The sequence below is a fragment of the Manis javanica genome, chromosome 11 (assembly GCF_040802235.1).
Source record: "Manis javanica isolate MJ-LG chromosome 11, MJ_LKY, whole genome shotgun sequence".
Taxonomy (NCBI): Eukaryota; Metazoa; Chordata; class Mammalia; order Pholidota; family Manidae; genus Manis; species Manis javanica.
The window spans coordinates 23,745,741-23,760,298 of NC_133166.1; the positions used below are offsets into that span (position 1 = coordinate 23,745,741).

The following is a 14,558-nucleotide window of genomic DNA, read 5'->3' on the forward strand; positions in this document are numbered from 1 at the left end:
CACATGTTTAAAATCAGCAGCTAATACATGGTGGCATTTTTGTTTTCCACATGGAGCATACACACACTCTTCAGAGAATCAAGAGAGGAGGGAAAGGACTTCTGTTACCGTCAAACTAGTGACTTACTTAGGGAATATTTTCTTTCCATCCCCCAAGAGTTCAGCCCTGCTTGGAGGATCTGATAAGAAGGCGAAGCCCTCTTACCAGAGTAAGCAAACCTGTTTCTAAATTAATATTCGCCGTTATCCCCTGGCTCTCTGGGGTGACTTAAGAGGCCCACTGAAGAAACAGGCAGAGAATGGGGTTTCCCTCATGGCTGGAATGACTTATGCCTATTGCCAATGAGAATTCAGAAAGTTGGCACATAATGGGGGCATGGACCCAAAATAGGCATTGGACAGATTCCTAGCTATCACTGTCTGATAATAATGGCCAATACATTAAAGACAGGAACATTAAGGACACTGGCCCTTTAGGAATGAAGACATGGGTCACCTCACCAGCAAAAGAGCACAGCGGCCCTGAGGAAGCGGAAGCCAGAAGCCACGGAGTTTTCACCCAGCCCCAACCTCCAAGAAACCGCAGCCCGGGCCTCAGTTCCCCGCCCCTGACCCCGCATTGCTCCGCCCTCTCTCCGCCCTGCGGCCCCTCCCTCCCCAGCCCGCCTCTGACGGGAAATTGAAAGTGAAATAGGGAGAAACCGGCCGCAGAGTGCACGGGAAGGCGAGTGGCCCTGGCTGCCCCAAGGTACGCCAGCCTCCTCCCCAGCCCTGAAGGGCCCCTTCCTCCCCGTCGTCCCCAGCCCTGGAGCCTGCGACCCCAGTTCTCCGGTCACCCCCGCCGGCAGCAGTTCTTCCCGCCGGCGGGGACTCGGGGAGGCTGGGCTGCAAACAGACTCCAGTCCCGGGCTGGGAGGGGAGGGAGCGAGGGCCCCCCTGCTGCTGACACCTGAGCCGGGAGAACAGGGTTGCGCCGGAGCGCCAGTGCCCGGGTTGGCTGGGTCTGCAGGCCTGGAGACCCCGGCGGCAGGAAGCCCCCTTCTGGAGACGGCAGGGGCAGGGCTGTTTCGGCTGTCAAGAGATGTCTGGGTCTGTGCCGCCGACAGAAGAGCCCAGGGAGCGCACCACCACTACTGTGTGCACGTACGTGTGTGTATCTTCTGCCATTACTGTCAGATGTACGGACCGAAAGCGTATGGCGCCTTCTCTGGTGCCAACGTGTGGACGAAGGTGGTGAATGGTCGCTGTGACTAGCTTCTCAGCAAACTGGAGGCCGGGTGGCCCGAGGTGGTAGAAGGTGGACCGAAAAGCCTGGCACTGAGGGTCTAAACAGAGATGGACGTGATGAAAGTGAAATTACTGTAAACAGCGTTATTTCTGATGTACTCAATAACTTTCACTTTCTCTTTGGGGGACTCAGACTCCCCTTCTGTCTGACTGCATCATGGACCCTACTGTGGAGGAGAAATTCTTATTATTCGGGTTAATGTTCTTTTCTTGTTTTCATCCCCTCCAGTTCACTCTCCTGTTTTTTTTGAGTTGTTCCGTTTTCCTCCCACAGCCCTTGTCTTCTCTTTTCCTTTGCTCCTTTTTCCCCTAGGCCACAGCAGGATCCCCACAGCGCTGCTTAATAGGAGCATCACCCCGATGGCTTCAGCAATGCCCTTGGCCATGATGTGGGAGGAGGCCATGTGCCCTATCTGCCTGGACCCCGTGGTGGAGCCTGTGAGCATCGACTGCGGGCACAGCTTCTGCCAAGAATGCATCTCTCAGGTCGGGGCGGATGGCGGCAGCATCTGTCCTGTGTGCCGGCACACCTTCCTGCTCAGGAACCTCCGGCCCAATCGGCAGCTAGCCAACATGGTGGACAACCTCAAACAAATCAGCCAGGGCACCAAGGAGGGCACCCAGGGCGAGCGGTGTGGGGTGCATGGAGAGAAACTTCACCTATTCTGTGAGAAAGATGGGAAGGTTCTTTGCTGGGTGTGTTCCCAGTCCCGGAAACACCGGGACCACCCCATGGTCCCTATCGAGGAGGCTGCTCTGGAGTACCAGGTGAGACCTTTGCGTGGAGGCATGAGCAGGTAGAGAGGGGCTGGGGGTCCTGAGTGGGCACTTTGTTCCCCGGATGGGAGGGATGGGAGTCACCTGTGGAGTTGAGGGGTTGGGGAAAGGGAGGGTGTCTCCCACCTTACATGTTTAATTTAAGGGGAGAATTATGAGCTCAGCACAACCTTCGCATGCCCCAGGAGCCAGGAATATGCTATGGGAAAATGCTGCCAGAATGATGTTTCCTTGTGGCCTCCTGGTTAATCAGGAACGAGTAGTGCCACCATCCCTGCCACCTCAACTGTGTGGCTGTATTGGGAAAAGCTTTATGTTTCCAGAGAATTCTTGCCCCATCTGACTCGTCTCTGCACTCAGGCTTGCCTAAGAACCAGTATGATCTTTCCCCACCTCACCCCACTTCTTTGCCTGGTTGGATATTAACCTGCTATCTTTCTCTGCAGGAGAAGCTCCAGATGGCATTAGGGAAACTGAGAAAACAGCAGGCATTGGCTGAGAAGTGGGGAGTGGATATCGCAATGAAGAGAACAGCCTGGAAGGCAAGAGTCATGCTCTGAAGGGAATCTCAGAGCAGAAGCCTGGGTAGGGTCCAGGTCCAGCCTGGGTAGGGTCCAGGATTCTGGACTCAAAAAAGCCCTCATTATAGCTATGCCCAACTGAGAAGTGATAGAATCATTTTATCTGACTCTCTAGGTCTCCTGATAAAGGGAAATAAAAAGGATGAGCTCAAAGAGAGTGCCCAATCAGGCAGAAAGATCGAGTCCTAGGAGAAGGTGCTGAGAGGGACAAGCCATACCCTAAAGCTGCTGCTGCTTGAGCCGGTCTCGGATGACAGCACCAGCGCCTTGTGTCTGGGACAGAGGTATCCCAAGAGAGATGCCCTGTTAGGAAATAACAAGGGCTGTTGGGGAACAGACTTAAGGAAGCCACCAAGGCCCGAGTCTGACCAGGTGGTTGCTTGACTTTGTCCAGATCACTGGTCCAAAGTAGAATGGAGCACGAAAGCCCACTCTGCATCCGTGATTTGGATGTGGGGCAGGTAGGGATTAGGGAGGAGTGGAAGGAGCTCACGGCCAGTGGTTCCTGGAAGAGGAGGACTTGGGACCAGTGAAGGGTGAGTTAGGCTGTGGTGTCAAAAAGGGTCATTCTGTGTCATTGGGTGACCCGTCAGTCACTAGCAGGAGAGGGCAAGCAAACAATATCCCAAAGACGCGCTTTTCCCAAGATTTAGGAACCATCCTGTGAGCCTGTCTTTGTGAGGTCATTGAAAGGTGGGGGGCAGGTGTTACTCAGAATCTTACTGAGATATGAAGACATAGGGGTATGTCTTGGTGCTGACTGGGTTTTGAAAGAAGTTGAGGAAAGTGGGCTGATACGGCTGTGGTTGTATGGCCGCTACAGTGTCCTTCCCCCCATCCCATTCCCTCCTTGTCCAAGAAGCCTCACCCCTTACCTCCCCAGCAGAAGTGTGTGTGTGTACGTGTGCATTTATTTCCAGACAGAGCCAGAGTGGTGAGTCTGCAGAGAGCAGAAACAGGTATGACATCTCTATTCCTGAAGCTTGGAAGATTTTCATAAAAACCACCTCTCTCTTTCCATTGACACTAAAGGGAAAGATTGAAACACACAAACTGAGGATTCATGCAGAATTTATGCAGCAGAAGAACTTCCTGGCTGAAGAGGAACAGAGGCAACTACAGAAGCTGGAGAAGGAGGAGAAGGAAGAGTTGAGAATCTTGGGGGAAACTGAGGCCAGGCTGGCCCAGAAGATCCAGGCCCTGCAGGAGCTGATCGCAGAGCTGGAGAGAAGGAATCGGGGCTCAGCGCTGGAGCTGCTGCAGGTAAGACCAGGGGACAGGCTACCCCTCAGAGATTCAAGGAGTAACTGAGAAAAGAGCTCTCTGGAGCTACCAACAGAATAGAAACCCAGTCCCTGAAATTTTCTTTTTCTTTTTTCATTGAAATATAGTTGATAAAAAGAACATTGGTTTCAGGTATAGAACATAGTAATTTGACAGGTGTCTATGTTATTAAATGCTCACCCTGATAAGAGTAGTTATTATCTCTCTTTATACAAGATATTACAATGTTATTGTCTATATTCCCTATACTGTACATTCATCCCCGTGACTAATTTATATTTGGAATTTTGTGCCTCTTTATCCCCTTCATGTATTTCACCCACTGCCCACTCTCTCCCGCATGGAAACCACCATTTTCTTCTCTGTGTCTGTGAGTCTAGTTCTGTTCATTTCTTTTTTTAGATTTGACATATAAATTGAAATCATAGGGTATTTGTCTTTGGCTTCCTGGATTATTTCACTTAGCATGATAACCTCTGTGTGTTCATCCATATCACAAATGGCAAGCTCTCATTCTTCTTTATGGCTGAGTAATATTCCACTGTATATAAGTACCACATCTTTATCCATTCATTTATTGATGGACATTTAGGTTGTTTCCATATCTCTGCTATTATAAATAATAGCTGTGATAAACATGGGAGTGCATCTATCTTTTCAAATTAGTGATTTTGTTTTCTTTGAATAAATTCTAAAAGTGGAATTATTGGGTGTCTCTGGTTCATAATGGCTGCATCAATTTCCATTCCCTCCAACAGTGTAGGAGGGCTCCCCTTTCTCCACATGCTCGCCAACACTTATTTCTTGTCTGTTGTATATTGGCCATTCTAACTAATGTGAGGCGATATCTCACTGTGGTTTTGATCTGCATTTCCCTGATGATTAGTGATGTTGAGTATCTTTTCATATGTCTATTGGCCATCTGTATATCTTTGGAAAAATCTGTTCATGACCTCTGTCCATTTTTTAATTGGATTAGTTTTGTTTTTTTGGTATTGAGTTGTCTGAGTTCTTTATATTTTTTGGATACTAGCCCCTGGTCAGATATATCATTGGGAAATATTCTCCCATACTGTAGGGTGCATTTTTGTTTTGTTGATGGCTTCCTTTCCTGTGAAAAAGCATTTTTTTTTAATGTAGTCCCACTTGTTGATTTTGGCTCTTGCTTCTCATACCTAGGGAGACAGATCCAGAAAAAAATTACCAATGCTGATGTTCAAAAGTTTGCTGTCTATGTTTTCCTCTGGGAGTTTTATGGTTTCAGGTCTTATACCATATGCAGAAGTAAGCTCAAAATGGATTAACAACCTAAATGTCAGTGATCAAGTTTCATTCTCTTGCATATGACTGTCCAGGTTTCCCAACACCATTTATTTAAGGGACTCTTGTTTCCATTGTTTATTCTTGCCTTCTTTGTCATATATTAATTGATCATATGGAGGCATGGGTTTATTTCTGAGCGCTCTATTCTGTTGCAGTATTCTTGTGCCAGTATCATAGTATTTTAATTATCATAGTTTTGTAGTACAGTTTGAAATTGGGGAGCATGATAACCCTAGCTTTTTTCTTTTCCTCAAGATAACTTTGGCTATTCAGGGTCTTTTGTGATTTACACACAAATTTTAGGATTATTTGCTCTAGGTCTGTGAAAAATGCAATTGGTATTGATAGGGATTACACTGAATCAGTAGGTTGTTTTAGGCAGTATGGCCATTTTTATAATATTAATTTTCCCAACCCATGAGCATGGAATATCTTTCCATTTATTTGTGTCTTCTTCAATTTCTTTCACTAGTCTTAGAGTTTTCAGAGCACAGTTCTTTCACCTCTTTGGTTCAGTTTATTCCTAGGTATTTTATTCTTAGGATGCAGTTACAAATGTGATTATTTTCTTGATTTCACTTTCTGCTAATTCATTATACGGAAATGCAACAGATTTCTGTTTATTGATTTTTGTAGCCTGTGGCTTTACTGAATTCATTAATTAGTTGTAATAGTCTTTTGGTGGAGTGTTTATCTTTTTCTACATGTAGTCTCATGACATCTGAAAATAGTGACATCTTTATATCTTCCTTACCAGTTTGGATGTTATTTATTTCTTGTCTGATTGCCATGGCTTGGACTTCCAGTGTTGTGTTTAATAAAAGTGGTGAGAGTGTATATCCTTGTCTTGTTACTGATCTTAGAGGAAAAGCTTTCAGCTTTTCACCATTGAATATGTTAGCTGTGGGTTTATCATATAAGGCTTTTATAACATTGATTTATGTTCCTTCTATACCCACTTTGTTGGGAGTTTTTATCATGAATGGATGTTGAATTTAGTCAAATGCTTTTCCAGGTGATCATATGATTTTTATCCTTCCTTATGTTAATGTGGTGTATCAATTAATTGATTTGTGGATATTGAAGCATTGTTGCATCCCTTGTATAAATATCAATTGGTTATGGTCAATGATCCTTTTGATATATTTTTTAATTCAGTTTGCTAATGTTTTGTTGAGGATTTTTTCATCAATGTTCATCAGTGATAGTGCACTGTAAATTTCTTTGTTTGTAGTGTTTTGTCTGGTTTTGATATGAGAGTAAGACTGACCTCATAGAATGAGTTTGGAAGTATTCCCTCCTCTTCTACTTTGTGGAAAACTTTAAGAAGGATGGGTATTAGCTCTTCTTTAAATGTTTAGTAGAATTTACCTGTGAAGCCATCTGGTCCTGGAATCTTGTTTTTTGGGAGTTTTGATTACTGCTTCAATGATGTTACCAGTAATCAGTCTCTTCAGATTTATATTTCTTTCTGGGTCAGTCTTGGAAGATTATATATTTCTAGGAATTTATCCATCTCTTCTAAGTTGCCCAAATTATTAGCTTATTCTTTTTCATAGAATTCTTATAATCCTTAGAAATGAAAGAGGAGAAGTTAACAACCAACACCACAGAAATTCAGATTTTGTGTGAGTCCTCTCAGTTTTCCTCTTGATAAGTCTGGCTAAAGGTTTGTCAATTTTGTTAATGTTTTCAAAGAACCAGTTCTTAGTTTCATTGATATTTTCTACCATTTTCTTAGTCTCCATTTATTTATTTCTTCTCTGATCTTTATTATGGACCTTTTTATGCTAACTTTGGGCTTTGTTTTTTCTTTTTCTAGTTCTGTTAGTTGTAAGGTTAGATTGTTCATTTGAGATTTTGCTTGTTTCTTGAGTTGAGCCTGTATTGCTACAAACTCCTCTCTTAGAACAGCTTTTGCTACATCCCAGAGATTTTGAACTGTTTCTGTTTTCATTTATCTCCATGCTTTTTTTGTATTTCCTCTGTAATTTATTGATCCACTGATTTGGTAGCAATCATTTATTGATTTGGTATCATGTTGTTTAGCTTCCATGTATTTGTGTCTTTTTCCAGTTTTTTTCTTATAATTTCTAGTTTCATACCATTATGGTTGGGAAGAGATGCTTGATACTATTTCAATCTTCTTAAATTTATTAAGACTTGTTTTGTGGCCTAACATATAATACATCCTGGAGAACATTCCATGTGTACTTGAGAAGAATGTGTATTCTGCTGATTTTGGGTAGAATGTACCGTATATATCTGTTAAGCCCATCTCGTCTAATGTGTCATTCAACACCACTGTTTTCTTATTGATTTTTTGTCTAGATGATCTATTCATTGATATAAGTGGGGTGTCAGTCTCCTTATACTATTGTGTTGCTGTCTAGTTTCCCCTTTAGGCCTGATAGTATTTGCTTTATTTAGATGCACCTGTGTTGGGTGCATAGAAATTTACAATTCTTATATCTTCTTATTGGATTGATCTCTTTATCATTATGGAATACCCTTGTCACTTTTTACTGTCTTTGTTTTGAAGTCTATTTTGTTGTAAGTATTGCTACTCCCTTTTTTTTTTTACTTCTATTTCTGTGGAATCTTTATCCATCCCTACCCTTTCAGTCTATATGTGTCTTTAGGTCTGACATGAGTCTCTTGAAGACAGCATATAGATGGGTCTTTTTTCTTTATCCATTCATATTGGAGCATTTAGTCCATTTACATTTAAGGTAATTATTGATAGGTATGTATTTAATGTCATTTTGTTGTTTTTTGTTTGTTTTTGTAGTTCTCTGATCCTTTCTTCTTGCTTTCTTCCCTTGTGATTTGATAACTTTCTTTAGTGTTATGCTTGGATTCTTCCTCTTTATTTTTTGTGTATCTATTTTAGGCTTTTAGTTTGTGGTTTGCTATGTGGTTCATATGCGGCATCCTATATACACAACAGTCTATATTAGGTTGATGGTTGCTTAAGTTCAAACATATTCTAAAAGCACTACTTTTTTGTTATTTCCCCCTCCACATTTTATGTATATGACATCATAATTTGCATCTTTTTATTTTATGTATCCCTTGACTAATTTTTGTGTAGAGTTGATTTTACTAGTTCTGTCTTTTGAGCCTCACACTTTCTTTGTATGTGATTGGTCTGTTACCTTTACTGTATTCTTGTTTTCACTCATGAAAAAATTTTCTCCATTTAAAGGAGTTTCTTTAACACGCCTTGTAAAGCCTGTTTAATGGTGACAAATTATTTTAACATTTGTTTATCTGGAAAATTTTTATCTCTCCTTCAACTCTAATGATAACCTTGCTGGGTATTCTTTGTTGCTGGTTTTTCTATTTCAGCACTTTCAATATTCATGCCACTCCCTTCTGGCCGCTAAAGTTTGTTACAAGAATCTGCTTAAACCTACAAGGAAACCCCTACAAGGTTAACTGTCTGCCTTCCTCTTGCTGCTTTTAAGATTCACTCTTTGTCTTTCCTCTTTGCCATTTTAATCACTATGTATCTTGATGGGGACCTCCTTGGGTTCGTCTTCTTAGAGCCTTTTTGTGCATCCAGGACCTGGATGTCAGTTTCCTTCCCCAGGTTTTCTGTCTCTTTTTCTTTTCTCTTCTCCTTCTGGGACCCCTATTATGTAAATGTTATTTCATTTGAAGTTGTCACAGAGATCTCTTAGTATCTGTTCATTTTTTAAATTCTTTCTTTCTGTTGCTTACCTTGGTTACTTTTGACAGCCCTGTCGTCCATCACTGATCCATTCTTCTGCATCCTCTAATCTGCTATTGATTCCCTCTATTGTACTTTTATGTTATTGTATTCTTTAGCTCTGACTGGTTCTTTTTTTTATATTTTATACCTCTTTGTTGAAGTCCTTCCTGAATGTCTATTCTTCTTTCTATTCCAGTGAACATTTTTATGACCATTACTTTGAATTCTTTATCAGATAGATCATTTATCTCCATTCCATTTAGCACATTTTCTGGTGTTTTGATTTTTGTTTAGGACATATTGTCTGTCTCCTCATTTTTTCTGGTTCTCTGTGTTTGCTTCTATGAATTTGATAAATCAAGCAGTGCCTTTATGTAGTAGGCATCCTGTGGTGCCCAGAAGCACAAAACCCATTGCTTACCAGAGCCAGGTGCTCCAGAGGTATCCCCCTGTGTGGGCTGTGTGCACCTCCTGTCATGGCTGAGCTAGGACTGCTGTGGGTGGGCTGCGGGTTAGGCCAGCCCTCCACTTAGCTGCTAGCAATGGCCAATTACTACTGCTCAACCTTAGTGTGTGACTGGTTGGTATGGCTTAATGACTGGGCCACTCGAGAGTGCCGTGGGCAAGGCCAACACTCAGCCTGGCTGCCAGTAATACCTAACATGAACACCACAGTCTGAGCATACCAGAGGGGTGAGGCTGCAGGAGAATGCCAGGGTGGAACAGTTGAGTAGAGAGAGTTTCAGAAGCAACTCCTGTAAGTGTCTGGCCAGCTGGCCTGAGGAAGGGCTAAAAAAGTCATCTGCGAGCACACTCCCCAGAATTAATCTCCTTTCAAACCACTGCTTCTGTGTTGGGTCTCAGCCTGATCAACAGAGCACGCTGGTCCTCCATAAGTAGAGACTCCGCCCCCGACAGCCCTCCAGCTCTCCATAGCATCCAGCCCTATTGATTTGCAAAGCCCCAGAGCAGATCCCCAGGGCCAGGTGTGCTGTTCCCAGGAATTTATCTCATCTCCACTCCATTCCTTATTCCCTCCAACTTATGGGATAGGATGGAAGAAGGTCCTGATTAATCATACCTCTATGCCTTTACCCTTCCTAATGTGGTTTCCTTTTCTTAGGGATAGAAGGTCTGTTCAGGTGGTCTTCAGGTCATTCTCAGAGTTCGTTGTGTCAGATACAGTTCCTTCTTGGGGTATTATGAGGGAGGAGGTTATCACAGTGACCTCCTATTCTGCCATCTTCCCAGAATCTCCAGGTCCCTAGAATTTTCTTAAATGGGACATACTAGAATTCAGAACCATGAGTGGTTAGCATTCAAGGCATGGAAGGTACAGATTTAGAAGGGAATATTTCATGAAGCAATTAAAAGAAGTGGGCATCCTCATAAGTGCCTGCTACAACACACCAGCTTTGTGACCTTGAGTATCAGTTTTTCACATGTTAAATGGATATTATAATATTACATATGCCAAAGTATTTTATGAGGAGTAAATGAGAATCCACTAAGACTCTTAGGTGAGTATTTGGCAGTGGAAGGGTTTTTATAAATGTAACTAAAAACACAGAACTCAAACTTAAGAGAAAGTCCCTGAGCTGGTAAGCAACGCCTTTCAGGCCTTGGCCTGAGGAATGGGCAGAGCAGTGTGCTGGGAACCTCCAGGTGGCATTGCCTCACCCACAGGACTGAGTCTCAGTCATAAACCAGTGACTCTGGAATTTACTGTCTCTTTTCTCCTCAGGAGGTGAAAAGTGTCCTGGGAAGGTAAGGAGGAGTTTTCTTTGTTAGAAGAGAGGGGCTTGACGAAGGATATACACCTGTGAAAGAGGCTATTGAATTAGAAAAACGTGAACTGATGTTTTCCCTGAACCTGTATCTTCTCAAAGGCCCAATCTTCCAGAAAGTATTTTCTGGGCTCAGAAGGTTAATTAACGGACATCTCAGTTGGTGAGTTGCCCAAAGTAATTGGGCTGTAACATTTTCACTAAGACCTTCCCAGAATTTCCCTGTTTGTGAGTCTATAGCCTGCTAGGACTCTTCCTTTAAAAAAAAATCTACCCAGTTACAAACCTCCCAGCAAGAGCCATGAGTAAGACCCACAGCAGGGGTGGGGCTCCCCGAGGTTCCTTACAGGGTGAGTCCTTAAAACAGAACTGAATGTGCTTGCATGGTGACCTTGGGCCTAGAGAGGATACACAGGCCATCCACATGCTACAGAGGCCCCTGGAACCAGGAAGTTCTGGGTAGGAACTAAATCCTGCCTCCTTTTGCCCACCGCATTTGAGATCTTGACACAGGATGTATTTGTAAATTTGCATTGAGTTAAATTATCAGTCGTGCACAAGGGAGGTTATAGCACTGAGGAGGGCAGGATAGGACTTGGAGACAGGGTCTCTCCCTCTGCTTGCCCAGGAGTGAATCCTGGAATCTGAAGGAGCTGGACATTGTCTCCCCAGACCTGAGGAGTGTGTGCCACGTGCCGGGGCTGAAGAAGAGGCTGAGGGCGTGTGGAGGTGAGGCGAGCACCAGGAGTGTGAGACTAGAGGGCAGAAGGAGATGAGGGTACAGAGTGAGGGCCCAGGTCGAGGGGAGAGAGCAGGGTGGAGTGGGTGGGGATACGTGCAGGGACAGGATAAGGAAGGTGTTCCCTCAAAGGCCAGGCTAGGAGCTGGAGCTGGCTGGCATCCTGTCCTCACCTGGTGAGGCTCAGGGTCACTCCCTCATCCTCAGCACAGGCACAGGCACAGGTTACTGACTCAGCACACTCTCCCGGCCTAACTGGGTCGTTTCATCTGCAGTATACATCACTCTGGATCCACACACAGCCAACCCGTGGCTCATCCTTTCAGAGGATCGGAGACAAGTGCGTCTTGGAAACATGCAGCAGGAAGTGCCTGAAAAGGAGGAGAGATTTGATACTTATCCCATGGTCCTGGGTGCCCAGTGCTTTTGCTCTGGAAAGCTTTACTGGGAGGTGGATGTGACAGGAAAGGAGGCCTGGGACCTGGGGGTTTGTAGAGAGACTGTGCAGAGGAAGGGGCATTTTGTGCTCAGCCCTGAGAATGGCTTCTGGACAATTTGGCTGTGGAACAAACAAAAATATGAGGCTGGCACCTATCCCCAGACTCCCCTTTCCCTTCAGGTGCCTCCACGCCAAATTGGGATATTCCTGGACTATCAGGCCAGCACTGTCTCCTTCTACAACATCACTGACCATGGCTCCCTCATCTACACTTTCTCTGAATGTGCCTTTGCTGGACCTCTGCGGCCCTTCTTCAATGCTGGTTTCAATGATAATGAAAGGAATGGATCCCCTCTGACCCTCTGTCCACTGAGGAATGAATGGTCTGGATCCACTGACTGTTGACAACTCTCCCTGGATACCAACACCCCCTCTGTTGGTAGCCACTGACCCTGCCTCATGTTCCCATGAGCTCTGAACCACTTCGTCTCTGCAGAGGTGTCAGGATGCCAGCAAGCCGACTTTGGCAGGGAGGTCTCTGGAAGTCTGTCTTATGACCTTCAACATCAATATTCCTGCCCTAGAATGCTTTATAACTCCCTCCATAAAACTACTTATATATGGCCCAAACTCATCTGGATCAAACAAAACATGTTTCTGCCTTCCTTATGTGCCTCAAGTTTTGTGTCTTCCTCTCCATCTCCAGGCTTCCACTAAGATGTCTATTATATATGTTGCATAGTTTACAAAAGGACTTCTGAAATAAACTGGGCCTCGTCTATTCCACTTAATCCCTGTACACATGTATGATTATCTCTCTGACATATACACATCTGATTATAAGTGGCTCCACACTGCCTACTGATAAACAGCTATACTTTTTAAAGGTTGGATTATGCATGCCTCAGACTTCCATGTTAAATATCCAGCCTGTTGTACTCCCCGATTCCCGCTGTGTTCTCCCAACTACATCTTGTTGATAATGGAGTTGGTTAAAGGGCATATCAACTTAAATAGAAAGTGTAATAGTTTTTTAATGTGTCAATTTAGGCTATAATTCCCCTGTTTTTCAATCAAACACTAACCTAGATGTGTTAGTGTGAAGCTATTTTGTAGATGTCATTAAAGCCCAAGGTCATTTGTATTTAAGGAACTTTGAATTAGACCCAGCCACCTTATCCAGGACAATCAGGAAAGGCCTTCAGAGTAGAACTGAAGCTTCCCAGAAAATGGACAGGCATGAGCTGAAGCTGCTCTTCACAGGTAAACAGTTCCAGCCGGGCCTATGGATTTAGGACTTGCCTTGTCAGCCCCCACAATTGTGTGAATGAACTCCTTCAATAAATCTCTTCATACTTATCTCCAACTAGTTTTGCTTTTTCCTGTTGAGCCCTGATTGGCATGAAGGCTAGGTAACTGCATCACCTGGTGACAGTAAGCACTTTAAGCTTCTACGGGTGGAACAGTGAAGCTGGGCACCTGTGTGATAGTAGGCTGTGAGAGAACCACTGTCCTTCCAGGAATGCTGATTCCTGATCTAAGATAGAGTCTCAGAGATGGGTCTAAGCTGGTGGTATAGTAAGAGCCTGAACCCACCTCCCACATTCACATCAAATCTACACCTGCATGATGAGAGATAAAAAGACAAACAGAAACAGAGACATGGTAAAAGAGAGAACCTTACACATAACCCCCCACCCCACCCTACAGTAGGAAGGGACCTCACTGAGGAAGCAGAGAGCAACTTCACCTGCCCTGGGGCACAGGAAAGGAGCTGCAGCCACATTGTGAAGGCAAGTTATTTTCAGAACTAAAACACCCTCCAAACATTGGAGAAACTGCTAGGACTGTCTAGGACCAAAGGTTACCACTCCCTCCCCATGCTGCCCCCATATTGAAGGACAGACAGAAGCAGGTCAGAGTGTATACACCACCTCCAGAATTAACCAAGGAGATCTCCTGGACCTGCCCTGCCCTAAATATACCTGCCAGAAATCCAGCAGTCTCACCAAGGCAGCACCCACACAAATCTACCTTGCCCACACTGCTTCCACCCCCAGCCACCCAGTTAGTCTGGGCCCAACAGGTGCCCACCCAGGAGACCTCCAGACCTTTGACTCTCACCCCCAACTGCCCTGCCAGCAAGGTCCCGGCCTGGTGCCCAGCCAGGCGCCCTATGGACCATGTTGATCCATCTGTGACTGCCCCTCCAATGTAGCACCGGATGGCACCCACCATGCAGACCCCTAGACTATGGCCTTCTACACCCAGCTGCTTCATTAGCATGGCTCCAGGAGGCACCCAATTGGAAGACACTGAGACCATGGACTGAATAGACATGTATAAAACATTACATCCAAAACCAGCAGAGTACTCATTCTTCTCAAGTGCACATGGAACATTCTCCAGGATACATCACATGTTAGGCCACAAAGTCTCAATAAATATAAGAAGACTGAAATTATTCCAAGCGTCTTTTGTCACCAGAATGATATGAAACTGGAAATCAATTACAAGGAAAAAAACTAGAAAAAAATCCCCAAACATGTGGAAGCTAAACAGCATGCAACAAACCAACCAATGGGTCAATGAAGAAATCCAAAAATACTTGGAGAATAATAAA

At 44.3% G+C, this 14,558-nt stretch overlaps 1 protein-coding gene across 1 annotated transcript; it reads left to right on the forward strand.

Annotated features, from left to right (window-relative positions):
- Positions 1–782: 782 nt before the first annotated feature.
- Positions 783–13,294, forward strand: LOC140844374 (E3 ubiquitin-protein ligase TRIM21-like). The gene is made up of 6 exons (XM_073216073.1): positions 783–1,143; positions 1,601–2,055; positions 2,511–2,612; positions 3,684–3,908; positions 11,363–11,486; positions 11,772–13,294. Exons 2-6 carry the CDS (start codon positions 1,648–1,650, stop codon positions 12,338–12,340), a joined length of 1,428 nt encoding a protein of 475 aa, XP_073072174.1. The 5' UTR covers positions 783–1,143; positions 1,601–1,647; the 3' UTR covers positions 12,341–13,294.
- Positions 13,295–14,558: the final 1,264 nt, after the last annotated feature.

Bases quoted from the DNA above. Each gene is read 5' to 3' on its own strand.
- LOC140844374 (XM_073216073.1), top strand. From the start codon at position 1,648: ATGGCTTCAGCAATGCCCTTGGCCATGATGTGGGAGGAGGCCATGTGC. The intron at 2,613-3,683 runs GTCATGCTCTGA...CTAAAGGGAAAG, and splicing joins GAACAGCCTGGAAGGCAAGA to ATTGAAACACACAAACTGAG. The intron at 11,487-11,771 runs GTGAGGCGAGCA...TTTCATCTGCAG, and splicing joins GAGGCTGAGGGCGTGTGGAG to TATACATCACTCTGGATCCA.